The 19,814-nt window shown below is 45.3% G+C and overlaps 1 protein-coding gene across 1 annotated transcript in view; it reads right to left on the bottom strand.

Annotated features, from left to right (window-relative positions):
- Positions 1-19,814, bottom strand: part of pappa2 (pappalysin 2) — a 514,150-nt gene that overhangs the window by 283,093 nt on the left and 211,243 nt on the right. The window contains exon 6 of the mRNA XM_085977999.1: positions 5,537-5,658. Coding sequence (XP_085834125.1) covers positions 5,537-5,658 — 122 coding nt within the window. The remainder of the gene's footprint in view (positions 1-5,536; positions 5,659-19,814) is intronic.

The raw sequence follows: 19,814 nt of genomic DNA, 5'->3' as shown, positions 1-19,814 counted from the left end.
CAGGGCCTTACGCCTGCTTTTCAAATGTGTAACTTCTGGAGACTTACCTTCCCGGGAAAACTTGCAAAAAAAAACTAAGTTCGACGCGCACGCGCTGCCTCTCCTGCGCACGCGTTCGACCTCTTAACCCCTGCTTTCAGGGGAACGGAAGTGTCGGTTTCCCATGCATGCACAGTGCATGCATGAAAACCGGCACTTCCATTGGGCCTACGGGCGAGTACCCCGTGCGTACTCACCCGTGGAGACCCGAACTTCTGGGAATCTGTTTTTAGTGATGATCATTGAGTGATAAATATTGGCCAGGACATTGGAGATAAACTTCCCTGTTCTACTTCAAATCGTGGCATGGGAACTTTTATATCGACCGGGGATGGCAAAACAGGGCCACGGCTTAACATCTAATCTGAACGACGACAGTGCAGCCACTCCCTCAGTACAGCTCCAGAGGGCTGTGTCGGCGTGGGGGGGGGCTGGGGTCGGCGCGGGTGGGGGGGCTGGGTCGGCGCGGGGGGGGGGCTGGGTCGGCGCGGGGGGGGCCCGTGTCGGTGCGGGGGGGGCCGTGTCGGCGCGGGGGGGGGGCCGTGTCGGCGCGGGGGGGGGCCGTGTCGGCGCGGGGGGGGGGCCGTGTCGGCGCGGGGGGGGCCGTGTCGGCGCGGGGGGGCCGTGTCGGTGCGGGAGGGGCTGTGTCAGTGTGGGAGGGGGCTGTGTCGGTGTGGGAGGGGCTGTGTCAGTGCGGGGGGCGGTGCAAGGCTGTGTCAGTGGTTGAGAAATGTAAAGAGTAAACTATATAATTGAAGGTTTTGAGATGTTTTGTCTGTGATCACTCCGAGAAGGTTTGCTGGTCAGCAACACATACATAAAACATTGTTTAAAAAATTCATGCGCCAAAAGCAATTTTCTTTCAGCTCTTGCTCCCAACTGCCTGTTGTCTCAGGTGTTTTTTTTGCTTCTGTTTTTATTCGCTATCTTTCCTTTCTTGTCTTGCTAACCTCTCTCTTCCTCAGCCAGAAGAATCAGGGACAGTGCACATCTGTGGAATACCAACTTGACCGCCTCTCCCTCCACCCCAGCAGAATACATCTCCCATCCAAAGCATCACAGCAATCGTTTTCAGAATGCGATTCATGTTCCTGACACCCTGTTGATCAAAACTCTCGCTATTCACCCAGATGCTCCGCACCTGTTGTTTTTCGGTCTCTGAAAGAATTTGAAGTTTTTTTTTTATGTTCAAACTACTCCGGGACACCTCGATATCCTGCTTCAGTATCGAGGGATTTTTTTTTCCTCTCCTTTTCTTAATACATCCATCATTCAGTTGTGCTGGAAGGACTCACATAGGACCTGAGCACGTGTGTGTGTGTGCTGTTGTCCTTCTCCCTTGGTGTTTTGGGATAACGTACGTGCACAGATTGTAACTTTCACATGTGCATCGGCATGTTAACCGTGAGTGTAACACCGTGCAGGTGGCGATCAGGTACAGCGCACCTGACATCAGACCGTTATTACCATGCTGCACAGACATGCAGCAGGATTTAAAAGGCAAATGTTTTGATTGCTTGATCCCTGTTTAGGGGTGAGTTGGCACTGAACTCATTCCACACCCACGTTAATGAAAGCTTTATTTTTTATCGCAGAGATAAGATGGAACAATAAGAGCATGGTCTGACGTTTTGTGGCAAATTGCTGCCCCAAAAAAAGACTTCTAAAGGAGTTGTACTGTTCCTGTAACGAGGCACCATCTGTGGCTCTGGTCACTTAACCATAGTGCTTTTGTCTACGGGATGGAAGAGAAAAAAGAAGAAACAAAAAGCCAATGAAAGAAATTAGCTATTCTGTTCAGTAGGGGCCCAGAACAGAGACAATGAAAGGAAAGAAAACAATCTTGCATTTATATAGCGCCTTTCATGACCTCAGGACGTCCCAAAGCACTTCACAGCCAATGAAGTACTTTTGAAGTGTAGTCACTGTTGTAAAGTAGGAAGCATGGAAACCAATTTGTGGACAGCCAGGTCTCACAAACAGCAATGTGATAATGATCAGATAATCTGTTTTAAGTGATGCATTTTGGCAGAAGGAACAGGGAGAGGCAATATACACTTAATGGCACAGTTTTAAAGTGTGTGCAGGGACAGAGGGTCCTGGGAGTTAATGTGCATAGGTCCCTGAAGGTGGCAGGGCATATTGAGAGAGTGGTTAGCAAAACATATCGGCCTAGAAATTCAGTTGTTTGCGCCAGCCGCTAGCGCCTTAGGAGGAGGAGATGTGGGGCGCTAGGTGGCTAGCGGCCGGGCGCAGCGCGATCTGTGCCTCTCGCCAACTTCAGTAAAGATTTAGCGGCGGCGCAAAGCCTTTGCGCGTGCTCAGCTGCGCGCGCAGATCCTGACGTCATTTCATGGTGCAACGCCCTTTGTGCGCCCCGAACCGGAAATTCAGTGGCGCCGCCCTTCTTTGCGCCTGGCGCCCCCAGCGACTGGTAGAAGGGAACGGTTCCCAGTCGCTGCGGGGCGCGGGGGGCGCTATTTAAAGGGGACTCCTCCTGCAGTATAAGTGGCAGCCATTTTGTGCCAATCCCTCTGTGTGAGAGACGGATATTTGGAGAGAGACAAAGGCAGAGAGCTTTCTGCTTTGACTCAGTGCTTGCACAGGTACTTGTGGCTTCAGGCCAAAGCTTTGCACTTGGATTTCACTTTCAGTGCCATAGCCTTGAGTCGCCACATATAATGGGGGCTACAATGGGTGGAAACATTGGCTTTCTGCATTGCATTCAAAGGGATCAGAGACGCCGTGAGAGAGTGCCAGTCATGGCCAGACGGAGATTGGCCAACAGGCGTCTGCACAGGAGGCCTTACCCACCCAGGGTATACCACCAGCAGTTCTCATATCTGAACATGTCTGAGGAGCAGTGTGTTCGGAGGATGCGATTCAGAAGGGAGGTGGTCACTGAGATCTGCCACCTGCTTCGCAGAGATCTCCAGCCACAGCTGAGGAGCAGGACGTCTCTGTCAGTGGCAGTGAAGGTGACGGTGGCTCTCAACTTCGATGCCACTGGCTCCTTCCAATCCGCTACTGGGGACATTGCCAACATCTCCCAGTTTGCGGTACATTGCTGCATCCGCCAGGTGAACAATGCCCTTTTCAGAAGGAGACGTCAGTACATCTCCTTCCCCATGACCCTGGACAAGCAGCAAGAGCGTGCAATCGGATTTGGAAGAATAGCGGGCTTCCCCATGGTTGAGGGCGTAGAACTGATGAACCAGCAATGGTCAGGCCTTGCTTCAGGGCTGCAGTGTGCAGGGCATGGCAGCCAAACAAGTCGACCCTTCCCCTTTAAGAGCTGACCGGCGCCAGCGTGTCTGCCTTCATTGAGCAACTCGCCGCACCTGCGCTGCGCCCGTCCTCGGTGTTAGCGCCCCGGATCGCCGGCTTAGCGCCTAATGATAGTCGTGCATCGCCTGCTTTAGCGCAGCAGCAACCTCTTGGGGCGATGCGACTGAATATCGGCGAAGGTGGCGCGAAGTTGCGCCAGGCGCAAACTTTAGCGGCCGCCTGGCTGTAGCGCCCCAAACGTGGCTATACTGAATTTCTAGGCCATAGGATCTTGGGCTTTGTAAATAGAGGTATTGAGTACAAAAGTAGAGAAGTTTTGCTGAACCTTTATAAAGCGCTGGTTGGGCCACAACTGGAGTATTGCATCCAGTTCTGGTCACCACACTTTAGGAAGGATTTGATGGCACTTGAGAGGGTGCAGAGGAGATTTACCAGAATGGTTCCAGGGATGAGGGATCTTAGCTACAGGGACAGGTTGGAGAAGCTGGATTTGTTTTCATTTGAGCAAAGGAGGTTGAGGGGTGATTTGATAGAGGTGTACAAGATTATAACAGGTTTGGATAGGTTAGATAGGGAAAGGCTGTTCCCACTAGTTGATGGTACAAGGACTAGGGGACACAGATTTAAGGTTTTAGGCAAGTGATACAGGGGAGATGTGAGGAAAAACCTTTTTACGCAGCGAGTGGTGAGGACCTGGAACTTGCTGCCAACGGAAGTGGTGGAAGCGGACACACTCAATGTTTTCAAGGGGAGACTTGAGGGAAATAAACTTGCAGGGCTATGGGGATCGAGCGGGGGAATGGGACTGACTGGATTGCTCTATAGAGAGCTGGCACAGACTCGATGGGCTGAATGGCCTCCTTCTGTGCTGTTATGACTATGGTTGGGAGATAAATACTGACCAGGACACTGGGAAAACTGCCCTGCTCTTCTTCAAAATAGTGTAGTCGGATCTTTTATGTCCACCTGAGAGGACAGACGGGGCCTTGGTTTTGCTCATCTTTTCCAAAGACGGCACCTCTGATAGTGCAGCACTCCCTCAGTACTGAACTAGAGTGATGTGCATAAATCACTAAAATGTCACGGACAGGTACAGAAAATAATCAAAAAGGCTAATGGAATGCTGACTTTTATATCTCGAAGATTGGAATACAGGGGGGTAGAAGTCATGCTTCAGCTATACAAAGCCCTGGTTAGACCACACCTGGAGTACTGTGAGCAGTTCTGGGCACCACACCGTAGGAAGGATATATTGGCTTTGGAGGGTGTGCAGTGTAGATTTACCAGAATGATACCTGGACTCCAAGGGTTAAGTTACGAGGAGAGATTACACAAACTAGGGTTGTATTCCCTGGAGTTTAGAAGGTTAAGGGGGTGAATTAATTGAAGTGTTCAAGATATTAAGGGGAACTGATAGGGTAGATAGAGAGAAACTAATTCTATTGGTTGGAAGTCTAGGACTAGGGAACATAGTCTAAAAATTAGAGCCAGACCTTTCAGGAGTGAAGTTAGGAAACACTTCTATACGTAAAGGAAGGTAGAAGCTTGGAACTCTCTTCCACAAACAGGAATTGATGCTAGGTCAATTGTTAATTTTAAATCGGAGATTGATTGTTTTTTGTTAACCAAAGGCATTAAAGGATATGGGGCAAAGGCAGGGATATGGTGTTAGGCCATAGATTAGCCATGATCTCTTTGAATGGCGGAACAGGTTCAAGAGGCTAAATGGCCTACTCCTGTTCCTATAGTCCTATGAGTGTCAGCCTAGGACTTGCCCCACAACATTCCGACTCAGAGCCGAGAGTGCTATCAACTGAGCTACAGCTGACAGGGGAGCAGCAACCATGATTCCAGGTATTAATGTTACGACAAAAGATTATGGCTGTTTGGTTTGTATCCTTTGAAAAAGAGGGTACTTAATTGAAGTTTTGAAGAGGATTAACAAAATGGTTCCACGCAAACAGTTCAGTGTTGCAAAGACTTTTGGGGGACACAAACTAGGAAGTTAGGAGTAAGAAAGGAAGTCAGGTGGATTTTTAAAAAATCGAACAGTTATAGGCTGTTAGAGCAAATTATGAGGGGACTGCATCAACAGATTCAAGATTTAAGATACAACTGGATGTAGAACAAGCTTGAGCTTCCGGCTACAGGAGAGGAAGGGAGAAAAGGGAATGGCATTTTTTTTGTGTCTTGGTTATCTGGCTCTTACCCACTGCCTCTTCAGGAGTCCAGTAGCCAGATGTATCGCAGATACGAGGCGAAGATGCTGTGTGCGCGTACTGATAGAACTTCCCATCCTCGTCGCAGTCTCCACACAAGTTTCCCACCTCTCTACGAATGGGGAAAAAAAAGAGAAAGTTGAGAGAATCCTGTAATCAGATAACTTGTCTTAATCTCCAAATCTGTATGATCAAGGTCATGCTGAAAAGGAAAGACGACCCAAAAGATTAAATTAAGCTCCCCCTGCTTCTAGCTCAGTAACTTCATTCAATGAATAACTGAGCCGTATAGACCAGGAAGGTCCAAGGTCAATCCCCAGTCCAAGCTGGGTTAGCTGATGGCAGTAGGGGTTACAATTGACCTGCGTCCCCTCAGTAAGTCATGAAGGAAATCGGTGTCTTTCTGTCCAACAGTCTTTGCTGGGCTTGTGCAGGTCAGGTGAGGAGCAGTGTAACCACACCCACAGTTGAGTAGCCCATCAACACTCACGGCCCAGGCTTTGGAGAGTAGCCAGAAACCCCACTACCTTCAGAAGAGGAAATGAGGGGTAAAATTAGCATTAAAAAAATCAACTACTTATACAGTGGCAGCCTTGTAAGTGAGGCTGTAAAGGTCACAGCTCAAAAAGGGAAAGAAAGATTTGCATTACATGGCTCTTTGCACGACCTCAGGATGTCCCAAAGCACTTTACAACCAATGAAGTACATTGGTTATGAAGTCCATCAAGTACACAAGAGGTTATTGATACAGCCAGACATCAATCTCTCCCAGCTCCTTAAAAATCGGGGTGATTAAAACAATCTTTTCATTGAGAAATTAAAACTGAATAATTATCACAGCCACAGCTACAAATTGCAAATTTTCAAAAACAAAACACTATTTGTATGAAAGAAGATATAACTTAGGCCAAAATAAGTGAACTTGCTAAAAAACCTCACTGTGTGCAGTTTGTAAAATGGCAGAACAATATGCTAAAAAGCACATCGTGGATACAGATTCGCGAGGTCATTCAGGTCCACCTTAGCTCGTCGATCCACAAAGACCTTACACGTTCTCCCCATCATGGCATCCAAGTGCTTCTTAAATGCAAGAACAACAGCACACAAGTAATCACTGAACTATATGCTACTCGTCAGGTGCAACATTAAGTAGAAATCACTCATCAAAAGGCAAAGCAGATGAGGTATCGTCACAGTTACTAAAACCCATTATTATTTGGAGATAATGGCCCTGAAATTAGGATCGGGGGCTTGCCACGCGTGCAAGCCCCCGATCTGCACTCACCCTGCGCGCTGACATCTGAAGCCCGGGCCTGCTCGCATTTCCTGTCACAGGCCCGGTTCAGATGTCAGCGCGCAGTGCTTACCTGATCCAGCGGCGTAGTTAGTGCGATGTGCTGGCTGGGATCAGGTGAACACTGTACAACCAATCAGGGGAGGGGAAGGTTCATTCATGAGTTTGAGAGTAAGAACTGTCAAACTCATGAAAACTACGGGGGCCCAAAACACTATTTAAACTTTAAATAAAAATTTAAAAAATATCCCAATCATTAAATTAAGTATAAATAAGTTTTAAAAAATAATTTAAACAATAATTTATTTTTTTGAAAAAAATAAAGTTTTAATAAAAAGGGTCTAAAACTAAACTTACCTTATTGTAGATTGTTTAAAATAATAAACCTGTGGAAAAAAAAAATCTAAATTACACTAAAACACCACTTACCTGTAAAAATAAATACTTACGTGTGCTTTTTACAAGCGTAAAGACCAGAAGCCTTTACACATTCGCAAATCCCCCAAAACAGAGGAAATCCAAGACGCACGCGCTGCCCCCTACAGCGCACGTGCTAGCCTCTTCACCTCTTGGATTAGAGGAGAGGAAATGCCGGTTTTCAGCGCATGCGCTGTGCATGCTGAAAACCAACATTTCCTCCGGCCAGACGCGTGACTACCCCTTCCGTACTCATGCGTTTGGGGAGGAATTTCTGCCCCAATGCATGCGTTGGGAGGGTGATGGCTAGAAGCCTTGGTTAGTGCATTTCTAAATATTGTATTAGTTTCTCTGAAGAAAAACAGCCATGGAGAATGGCATTTATGCAATTTATGCTTCAATTTTATTACTATTTTGGTTTAACACCAAAAAATGTAATTCTGAACCATCTATTCACAAGATACAGGAGGTGATATGCAACAGCTTCCTGTCTGCAATTCTAGAGCAAGATGGTAGAATTTTTCCTTTCGCACCTTGCCCTAGTCCATGTATCCAAGAGTACGACGAGCAATGTTATTTTTTTATTCATTCGTGGAATGTATGTATTGCTGACAAGGCCAGCATTTATTGTCCATCCCTAATTGCCCCCAAGAAGGTGGTGGTGAGCCGGCTTCTTGAACCGCTGCAGTCTGTGAGGTGAAGGTACTCCCACAGTGCTGTTAGGGAGGGAGTTCCAGGATGTTGACCCAGCGACGATGAAGGTATGGCAACATATTTCCAAGTTAGGGTGGTGTGTGACTTGGAGGAGAACTTGCAGGTGGTGGTGTTCCCATGCACCTGCTGCCCTTGTCCTTCTAGGTGGAAGAGGTCACGGGTTTGGGAGGTGCTGCCGAAGAAGCCTTGGCGAGTTGCTGCAGTGCATCTTGTAGATGGTACACATTGCAGCCACAGTGCTCTGGTGGTGGAGGGAGTGAATGTTTAAAATGGTGGATGGGGTGCCAATCAAGCAGGCTGCTTTGTCCTGGATGGTGTCGAGCTTCTTGAGTGTTGTTGGAGCTGCACTCATCCAGGCAAGTGGAGAGTATTCAATCACACTCCTGACTTGTGCCTTTTAGATGGTGGAAAGGCTTTGGGGAGTCAGGAGGTGAGTCACTCGCCACAGAATACCCAGCCTCTGACCTGCTCTTGTTGCCACAGTATTTATGTGGCTGGTCCAGTTAAGTTTCTGGTCAATGGTGACCCCCAGGATGTTGATGGTGGGAGATTTGGCGATGGTAATCCCGTTGAATGTCGAGGGGCAGTAGTTAGACTCTCTCTTGTTGAAGTTAGTCATTGCCTGGCACTTGTGTTGCACAAATGTTACCTGCCACTTATCAGCCCAAGCCTGACCGTCATCCAGGTCTTGTTGCATGCGGGCATGGACTGCTTTATTATCTGAGGAGTTGCGAATGGAACTGAATTTGAAGGCAGCAGCTTTCCTTCACTGAAACAAACTAAAATGACAAACTGTTGACTCCAAATAAATGGATCCATCCTTGCCCCCTACCCTGATCGAAGCACAACAAGTCCCGCCTTATTCTGGGTTCCATTGCTTAGTGCACTATCCATATCCCACGTATTCAATTCTGGTTGCTGCCCTCCACAGTTGGCACTCCCTCCTCACCCCCAAACCCAGGTAAGAACCATCATTCCCCCTTCGAGTAGCTGACCATCTCAGTCTACACTTGCCGTTCTAGAGATTCATTTTTGGAGGCCTAGCCCTTCCTGCTGTGTATGAATCCATGCCTAGATAGAGCAAATTGGGGAAGACATTACCATCCCAGTACATGTTTGCTTCCTCTTGCACTCCAAAGAACCTCTAGGAAGAGATCCACTTTGTAAAATAAATTAGTTAAACTCAAATTCGGTGTTTGAAATGGACAGAAACATAGGCGGCCATGCTGGTGCAACACACTAAGGGCCAAGGCGAGGTGGAGTTGTTGGTTGAGGGTTGCAAACTACACAGCAAATTACTGGTGATCAGCTGTGAGGTGGTGAGGGCACACCCAGGGGAGGTCAATTGCTTTCTCATAGCGAGGAAGGCAAACTTAGAAGGGGAACAATGAGAGAACAATATCTTTCAAAAAGAAATTAACGGAAACAACAATTTAAGAATGGGGATGCTTTCCATGCAATCAGTAGGGATCCTGACGTCCAACATTGATCCCAATCCAACCACAGAAGTTCTTGCCAAACTAATCGGAGTATCCAGCTGCCTAACAACAAGCAATCACTCGGTTCCTCAAAGGACAATGCAGAGGGTGGAGTTCTCTTTTAATCAATATTTGGCAGCATGGTTTATAAAAATTGAAAGTGATATATTTGAAGTACATCATCATTCATCAGAATTGAAGAAAATATGGAATGAGATAACGGCATTTGGCCCATCAAGCCTGCTATTGCAACACGTCATGTGCAATCTTTCTGTCATGGATTCCACCCCACCTATTCAATTTCCTAAAGGAAAGTTCTACATAAATCTCCCCGACTGCCAAAGGTAATCAAGGAAAACTCCAGTATATCAATCCATCCCCACACTTCCACTATTCAATGCTGGCCTACTGCCCTCCACACACGAAAGTCGCTCTCCACCCTGGTCCCAGCAAGATAAGGAGCCATTGAGTCAGTAGAGTATTTGGGCATCTCAACCTATAGTTATCATTCCAAAGAATTGTTTCTGGAAGCCCATTTCTTTCTGTGGTATGCAAACCCAAGCTTGGATAAAGCAAATCAGGGAAGACATCAAGTATTCAATGACATTCAATGCTTCCACTCATTTCTTGTGGCCACCCATGCCCTTTCACTGTTGTAACTGCAGCTCAGGATTTTGTTGATATCTCACTGCAGTGAGTGGCTAGAGAATGGCCAGAAGTCAGCTAGAGTGGCACAAATCAGCAGAACATGGCAACTCAAAACCAAAAGAAGTGCTCGGCTCGAAGGATCTTACTTTACCAACTTGAGGACAATGCAAGTTCTCCCTGTCTGGACTGAGGGACAATAGCTCTTCCATTTGAGCCTAAGTTGGCTTCAATGCCTTTAGATTCCCCGTTTGTGCTATTTCCGAGAGTAATATGACTACCATAAGCAAATCCTCCCAAAACCTTGAGCAACAGCGAAATAGTTTAACCTCCGATCAATAAAGAAATGGTGACAGACTTACCATACAAACATGTCTGAAGATATGAAAAAGACTTCAAATTATTGTGCTTCTCAGATATATCTCATACAGTGAAGGGCAGTAACTGTTATATAAGTAAATGTGGCAACCATTTTCAACAGATCAACATCTCACAAACAGCAGAGGTGAATACCAATACATATGTTTTTGATGCTGTTTTTGAGGAAAGAATATGTGGCATCCACCAGGACAGATCTGCGCACTTCCTGGAACATGCCCCACAGGATCTATAATCTTTACTTGAACCACTGGACGACAGGGTCATAGTTTACTCCAAAGAATGGCATCTCTGACAGTGCAACACTCCATTCACTGGAGTACCATCCTAGATTAGGTGCTCCAGTCCTAGCATGGGGTTGAACTATCTCAAGAGGTTGGAGTATAATCAACAGATCCACCCTAGTGGAAATCTGGAACTCTCTCTCCCCCAAAAAGCTGTTGAGGCTGTGGGTCAATTGAAAATTTCAAAACTGAGACTGATAGATTGTTGCTTGGTAAGGGTATCAAGGGATATGGGACCAAGGCGGATAAATAGAGTTACGATAAAGATCAGCGATGATCTGATTCAATGGTGGAACAAGCTCGAGGGGCTGAATGGCCTGCTCCTGTTCCTAATGTTACAAAGAGCAGAGCGAGGAAAGGGGGGGGGAAATGTTACAATTTTCCCTTTTCTTGGAAATATATGCCCGATGGCAGGGAATGGATGACAAGCAGTCTGATGTGAGGGATACCGAATAAAAACGAGTCAATCTGGTTTTAGAAAGGAAAGGTCAGACCTGGCAAACCTGCCTGACTTCTTTGAGGATGCTGCACATAAAGTACATGGCGGAATATCATTTATTTGGATTTTCAGAAAGCCTTTGACAAAATCCGGCACAAACGACCTCTAATTCAGCTGAAAGCCATGGAAATTCAGAACGGAGTGTGAGACTAGAGAGAAAGGTAGTTGAAGGATAGGAAACAGAGAATACCGGAACAAAGGTGTTAAGCTAGACTCGGGGAAGGTGGAATCTCGCAGAGGACAGTGCAAGGACATCTGTCGCTTCTCATTTATATAAATGACCTGCATGCTAATTGCAAGATTGGTAAAAAATTTTGCAGAAGATATGAAAATGCAGAGAGCGCATAAAACAGAGGATGCAGCTAAGGGTTTGTAGGAGTAAGATCATTTATAGAATCGGGCAGACATCAGCAAATTAAGTTCAACACTGGCAAAGATCAAGTATTGCACACGGGATGAAATACAAATATGTAACATAAATACAAAGTGAATAGAAAGAGCCGATTGCAAAAAGTGATACTGGACTTATCGTTAATGTCTAGACGGTGGGAAAGCAATTGCAAAAGCTATTCAAATGTTGGGACATAGAGCTGAATCATAGGGACGCAAGTCAATCAAGGTTATGTTGGGACTGCACATTTGTGGGATAAAAATCACACTTCCACACGAAATTCTTTTATTTGTGAATACTCTGTGCAGTTTTAGTCTCCATACTGCAAAGGGACTGTGCAAGCACTGGAGAGAATAGAGGGGCAACATAAATCATTCCAATGTAACAAAATGAGTGCTGAGGAAAGGTTGAAATGTGCACCCCAGAGAGAAGGCAACTAAAGGGGAACCTCACTGAGGTACAGAAAATATGAAATGGTGTGGTAAAACCACCAATGAACTCCTGTACAAATGAATAACTGTCTTTAAAGCAATGTTACAGCACCTATGTCCGTTTGCTGAGTGTAAACAAGCTTTCTGTAAAAACCCTGAAACAACGCGATGATGTCATCACATTGGTCACGTGGTGCCCTGAGTGGCGGGAAACGTGATGACGTCATGACGTCAGAGGTAGGAGGTTCTGAGTTCAAACCTCGTGGAACTAGTTACTGTGTAGACCTGTTTGCTGTTGCTTCTGCATGTTTTTGTTTTGTTCACCAGTTTAATTAAATTCGGTTAATTTACTGAACTGCCTCGACCTCAGTGATTTAGATAGGAATCCGTTGATTCCTACAATGGTTTAGATAAGTTAAAGGCCGTATAGTTAGAGTAAAGCTGGATAGTAGCAGCCAAGATTAGGTATAAAGTACAGCAATGTAAATATCAGAAAGAAATTCTCCTGAAAGGGTCAGAAATAAAGTTCCAGAGAGTAGCAGAGATGCAAACTTTAGCTCCATTCAAGATGTAGTTGGATGCTGGGCTGGGATCTAGGGAATTAAAGAGTTGAACTTGGGTAGGGGGAAGGCCTTTTTGAATACTTGGCTTTTACTTTATCCTTATGTAACACAGTGTAGAAAATATCTAATCACAGACATAACTCCCTGCATCAGTAAACATTTAAGGCCAAAAGCAATATGATACACGAACAGATGCTGGCTCTGGGTGTAACACTGTGAAACATGGCTAATGCCAGGAGTAGTACCTTGTTAAAGCAGAGGTATAAAGAAGAGTGTAAAGTAGATACTATGTATAAATGTCTGATGTGAGTATAACACAGGTAGACGTAGCAGTTAAATGTAATGAAATACATCAGTAAATGTATTTTATGTTAAATATAACAGTGTGGCGGAGACCACATAGGGACAATAACACAATTCACAATGTATAGCCAATGTGGTTATATGTACCTAAACACAATTCACTATGTATAGCCAATGTTGTTATATGTACGTACTTGGTTGGGTTATCGGGGCAGGGTCCCTTTAAGAGCGTCGGTAGCATGATGACTTCATGCGTCGGTAGCATGATGATGTCATAGCCCTGCAATGAGGCTGAGAACCTCAGTCCTCATGGAGAGTGAATAAAGTAACACGCGTTTTGCCTTTGCTGCAACAAAAGTCTCAGAGCCTGTTGATTTCTAGCGACTCCAACAACAGTGCATTAAATGCCTGGTAACAAGAATGGCAAAAAAAGGGGAAATTTTTCAAAATTATAAAGGGTTTTGATAAATAGGGAGAAACTGTTTCCACCAGCAGTAGCCAGAGGACACAGATTTAAGGTAATTGGCAAAAGAACCAGAGGTGAGATGAGTTTTTTTTACGTGGCGAGTTGTGATCTGGAATACATTATCTGAAAGGGCGGTGGAAGCAGATTCAATAGTAACTTTCAAAAGGATATTTGATAAGTACTTTGAAGAGCAAAAATTTGCAGGGCTATGGGGAAAGAGCAGGGGAGTGGGACTAATTGGATAGCTCTTTCAAAGAGCCGGCACAGGCACGAAGGGCCAAATGGCCTCCTTCTGTGCTGTACAATTCTATGATTTGCCCGATGCCAGGTGAAAGACAGCGAAGGAGTAGATCTCCGATATATCACAGCACAAGTGTATGTATTTGAAACCTGCTGCAGCAAAATCAGCGAGCAGCTGTGTGAAATCTCATATGGTGCAGAGCTGGACACCAGGGCCCGAGGTTTCTACAGGGGTTCTTCCAATCTCCTGTCGTAACGTTGGCTGTTGATGCTACTTGTCCGGAGTTTCTGCCGACCCTCCACTGAAGTTGCAGCAGCTGATGAGGAAAACCCTGCAGAAATTCTTCCCCCAGGTTCCAGGTGTGACGCACTGCACAAGTCGAAGTCTGGCACCAGATGTAACGCAGTGACTCAGTAGATACTTAATGTAATGTGTAACAGAGTCCTGGGCGTATCATAAATATCTGATGCTGAGTGTATCATGCTCTGGCATTCGTGCATGACCCCTGATGTTTTACACTGCAATAATGTCTGACATCATTAAAGGCACAAAGAGAAGTCTGATGCCAGATTTAACACAATACACAGCTGATGCCTCCTCGGGCACAGTTAAGTCTCAGTTTTCAAACTGTCCTGATTTCTGTCAGCCTTGTGGTACGGTGACTTGCTGCCATGGAGTGTTAACACTAGGCTCTGTGTCCTGGATTTCCTACAGGAAATGCCCAACTTATTCTAAGTCAGAGGTTAAAACTTACCCTTGTGTGTATAATGAGAGGTCAATGTATGGCGCTTCTAATTTAGATTGTAAAACCATGTACTGTGCCTCACTCAGCAATTTTCCTCACCTCCTTCCTTAACAGAGGCCATAAACCAACTTTGGAAAACCAAACCCAACCAAGGCAATAGACCTGATGAAGATGACACGTCCACCATTAGGGTGAAGCTTGGAAGACATGATGTTGCTGGACTTTTATACCGCATGCCCACCTAACAGGTTAGCCATCTTAGCCAGACTGCCAGAGTAAAGTGCCCAGAGGGAGGGAAAGACAGAGTGGGGGAGCAATTGGTCCACATCCTGCTGAAAATTACCACTGGGGTGACTAATTTCCAGGCACGATCTCTCACACATGATCTCCCCTGAAAGTGCACGACTTCCAAGTGTCCAGGGCACTTGCCTAAACCAGGTGTTCATAGGATCATAGAATGATTCAGACCAGAGGAGGCCATTCAGCCCATCGTGCCTGTGCTATCCAATTAGTCCCACTCCCCTACACTTTCCCCTTAGCCCTGTAATTATTTTCTCATCAGGGCCTTGGTGAGACCACATCTTGAGTATTGTGTGCAGTTTTGGTCGCCTTATCTGAGGAAGGATGTTCTTGCCCTGGAAGGAGATCAGCGAAGATTCACCAGGCTGATACCTGGGATGGCAGGAATGACGTATGAGGAGAGATTGGGTCGATTGGGCTTATACTCGCTGGAGTTTAGAAGAATGAGAGGGGATCTCATTGAAACTTATAAAATTCTGACAGGACTGGACAGACTAGATGCAGGAAGGATGTTCTCGATGGTCAGGGAGTCCAGAACCAGGGGTCACAGTCTAAGGATAAGGGGTAGGCCATTTAGGACAGAAATGAGGAATTTCTTCACCCAGAGAGTGGTGAACCTGTGGAATTCTCTACCACAGAAGGCAGTAGAGGCCAATTCATTAAATATATTCAAGAAGGAGTTGGATATATTTCTTAAGGCTAAAGGGATCAAGGGGAATGGGGAGAAAGCAGGGACAGGGTACTGAATTTGGATGATCAGCCATGATCGCATTGAATGGTGGAGCAGGCTCGAGGGGCCGAATGGCCTACTCCTGCTCCTATCTTCTATGTTTCTATGTTTCTATTTATCCAATTCCTTATTGAAAGTTACTATTGAATCTGCTTCCACCACCCTTTCAGGCAGTGCATGCCAGATCAGAACAACTCGCAGCATAAATTTATTTTTCCTTATGTCGCCTTTGGTTCTTTTGCCAATCACATTAAATCTGTGTCCTCTGGTTACCAAAACTTCTGCCACTGGAAACAGTTTCTCCTTATTTGCTCTATGAAAACCATTCATGATTTTAAACACCTCTATTAAATCCCCTCTTAACCTTTTCTGCTGTAAGGAAAACAACCCCAGCTTCTCCGGTCTCTCCACATAGCTGAAGTCCCTCATCCCTGGAACCATTCCAGTAAATCTCCTTTGCATCCTCCCTAAAGTGCGGTGCCCAGAATTGAACACAATACTCCAGCTGAGGCCTAACTAGAGTTTTATAAAGGTTTAGCATAACTTCTTTGCTTTTGTACTCTATGCTTCTATTAATAATAGCATTAAGTCTCTTTAATATGTAAATCAGGTTCATAACACCTGTTTTTGGATCTCACTCTCAAATTTGGCATTAACCGGACAGATCATATGCCACGCATGCTTCGGTCCGTTATTCCAGGTCTACAACGGCCCTTAAAAGTACCGCTGGAGGCACCCAACGAAAAGGTGAATTTACTTATTTTTTTCCGCCCCCAACGCCAAACTGGGCATCACAAGGTAGCTCGCCGGTTTTGTGGAAATGAGACCTGATTTGCAGCGACCCTCAGGTTATGCCCGCTTCGCACCCGTTTCTGTCACTACGTGAATCTCTTCCTCGGTGACGCTACCTCACATCTTTTCACGAGTTTACAGAGAAGCACTGACAAAGTCCGAGAGCAACTTGTACAGGTTCTCGCTCAGCAACAGGAGTAGAACTGGCTGGGGCAGACGGAGAAAAAGAGCCTTCAAAAAAAAAGACAAACCGTTTTAACGTGGGAAGGGGGGGCAATTAAATGAAAATCTACTGCACCTGCAATCACAGAGCTATGTTTACTCTGCGCAGTTTAATTTGTAATGTAGGTCCATAATCAAAGTACAACAAGGAAGCTGAGTGATAGGTTACTGAGTGATGCTGCATGGAAGAGCCACAGCAAGCTAATGATCAAACAGGTTCTGGTTTGAAATATGATCCATCCCACATAGCTCCAAGAGAGCTGCATATGGTCTTCATACGGTATGTTAAGATTCGCACAACCCATGCTCCAACAGTGCCAAAGGAATCAGTAACAGATGTTGGCCTACTTCTGGCTAGCTATGTTCTGAATTTGTAAATCCAAAATAATGCCACTATAAATTCAGTTCCATTCTCCTGAAATGTGCTCCTTTAATTCCACCATTTCTGCCAGAGTAGAAGGACCACCTTTTTGTTGGGGGTCTCCATGCTGAAGCATCGCTTAGCTACGGAGCTCTGAGTGATGCCAGCCCCAGAAACCTTCACGCATTCAATAGGACGCCCCCACCCTCCCTTTAATATGATCAACGATTCTCACTGGAAAAACATATCAAGACTCACACTTCTGGCCTTTTGTAGAATCTGACACAGTTAACCCTTTCCTTTCCGAGTTTCTCGTATAATTAAACATCCTTGTCCCTTTAATTGTCTACTGATGTGACACAGATATATTTGATATTGAGGAAAATATTGCAGAAAAAAATTGATGATTTGGACATTTATTAGCACATCTGTAAAATTTGGAGACAGTGGTTAGATATTTCCCTCTTACACAAACACAGTTCAACAACATTTCCACTCTCAGTACTGGCTAAAGTGTCATATTTGTGTGACATTTATTCAAGTGTAGCACAGCATTCTGTGAAATTCTGCAAATGTTAGAGGAGGACAAAAGGTGCAGTCCCATATCTGGATCTTTATGCCTTTCACACAACTTCTATGATATAAATCATTTTCCCTTCTACCACCAATAGATAATTTTTCAAAGGAATATTAATAAACATAGGCACAACCTGTCATGAATCTTATCATTCATGAAGAAATGACTCATGAAGTAACACTGGATGGCCAGCTGGTGGCACCGTCCAAGGAGTATAAATACTCGGGCGTGGGCCCAGCTTGCCCAGGACGTTTTTGTAACCAGGAACTAGTGATGTAACTAGAAATCTCATGGGTGTGAAACAGTTGATTAAAGCCTTGTTTTATACTCAAACCAAGTGCTTAGTAGTCTTTTTACATCACAACCAATGAGTCCTCATCTCAGCTGCTGCATTGCATCAGTTGGATTCAGGACTATGCATCATCCAAGCTGCTGGGATAGCTCAAATGGGAAAAATGGTCACTCCCTCAGTATTGGCTAGCTCAGTGGGGTAGTGATTGGTCACTTACTCACAGTATAGTCTAGCTCAGTGGGGATTTACATTAATAGGACATGGGGTGGGAAGAAGCTGTAGTAGTTGGTGGTCTTGTAATAGGTGTCAATGGAAAGCCCATCGCTGGAGAGAGGGAAAGAATCATCCAGAAAGGGAAGGGCGGAGTCAGATATAGACTACGTGAAGGTGATTGATGGGTGGAAATGTTTGAAAATTACCTTTGGGACAGCTGAAAGTTCCAACCAGGAGTTTATCCCCTGGAATTTTCGGTCTTCCGCCGTTACTTTGTGGGAAGATCAGCAGAAATCCCGTGGAAACTGCGTAAATGTCTTTATGGCATGTCTCCAGGGTTTCCACTGAAAGTTACGGCAGAATGATCTGATTGAGGAATTTAAAATGGTAAAAGGATTCGCTAGTGTAGCTACAGAAAAACAATGTCCTCTGGTGGGGGAATTCATAGCAAGGGGGCACAATCTTAAAACTAGAGCTCGGCTGTCCAGGAGTGAAATCAGGAAGCACTTTTTCACACAAAGGGTAGCGAAAATCTAAAACCCTCTCCCCCAAAAAGGCTGCAGATGATGGGGCAGTTGCAGCTTTTAAGACTGAGATCACTAGATTTTTGTTATGTAAACGTATCAAGGGATATGGAACTAAGGCGAGTGAATGGAGTTGAGCTAAAGATCAGTCTTGATATAATTGAATGGCAGAGCAGGCTTAAGGGGCCAAATGATCTACTTCTGTTCCAAAGTTCCTCTGAGAGTGGAGCACCACCTTCAAAATTCTAACCCAGCATGATTCCAATAAGTGCAAATATTTATTGCTTAGCACAGAGAGAAGGGAAGAACTGTGTTCTGGGCTTTATTTTCAAGGAGCTTCTTTCACAGGTCCCTGTGGCAGACTCCAGAGACTGGAAAGCATCCCAGGGCTCTTAGTTGGTGACGGTTGCCAAAGTATAAACTGCTACGGATGTAGTATATTAAATCCAATAGTGCTCGTCATTTATTTGTACTTTGTGAAATGAGGGGTGCGTAGTCCTGTCTGCAGTCCTTTAAGCTGTTTTGGTAGCAATTTTTTGTCATATAGCCCAATAATTAGAGTCTCACCTTTGGCTTTTTCATACTAATTCACCACTGACTACTAAGCAGCTTAAAAGGCTGAAAAAAATCAAGCATTTGACCCCTAAACACTACCACATTTTTATCGACAAAGCATAGCACGAAACAAAAATCAACTTTTACTAACAAGAGCCAAAAGATCATGGCCCAATGGCTTAGTCAATAGATTCACCACATAGTGTGGTACTGAGCCTGTTGAAGGTCCCTGGTTCAATCCCAGATCCAAATAGGTTAGCTGATCTCAATGAAATGGTAATAAGGGAGTTATAACTGGTTCACTGATGTAGCCTCAGTAGGGAAGAGTTTAAAAGCCAAAACAGGGCAGGAGGTGAGGATACCTTTTCACAACATCAAGACCAGAACAAAATAAAAACTCACCTTCAACAAGGCAACTGAGAGCATGGTACTGGGCTACAAGAACTGAAAGATACTCTGGAACCTTAAATAAACCATAGAGGAGGACTTTAGCCAGGAGATTATGGAGAGATGACCCAGGCCAATCTAGGGTTATTCAGAAGTGAATCCAACAGTTACAGAGACCAGGCACAGCAAGATCAGGCTCAGAGACAGATACAGATGCAGGGACCAGGCCAGCACACCAGGAGAACTCCCTGTTCCCCTTCAAATAGTGCTATGGGTTCTTTTGCATCCGCATGAGTGGGCGGATGACACCTCAGTTTAACCTCTCATCCAGGTACTTCTCACTTTGCATTTTGTACTGATACTCTCATCTCTCCACGGGTGCCTCGACTGGTTAAGACCGTGAACAGCTGAGTCTTGCAGACCCATCTTGGATCCTCGGTCTGCTGTTCTCAGCAGAGGTCAGTGT

Source organism: Somniosus microcephalus, chromosome 3 (genome assembly GCF_052327205.1).
Source record: "Somniosus microcephalus isolate GS21.2 chromosome 3, FLI_Smic_1.0, whole genome shotgun sequence".
Taxonomy (NCBI): domain Eukaryota; kingdom Metazoa; phylum Chordata; class Chondrichthyes; order Squaliformes; family Somniosidae; genus Somniosus; species Somniosus microcephalus.
The sequence above is the reverse complement of the archived record's forward strand: the minus strand, read 5'-3'. Positions and strand labels throughout refer to the sequence as shown.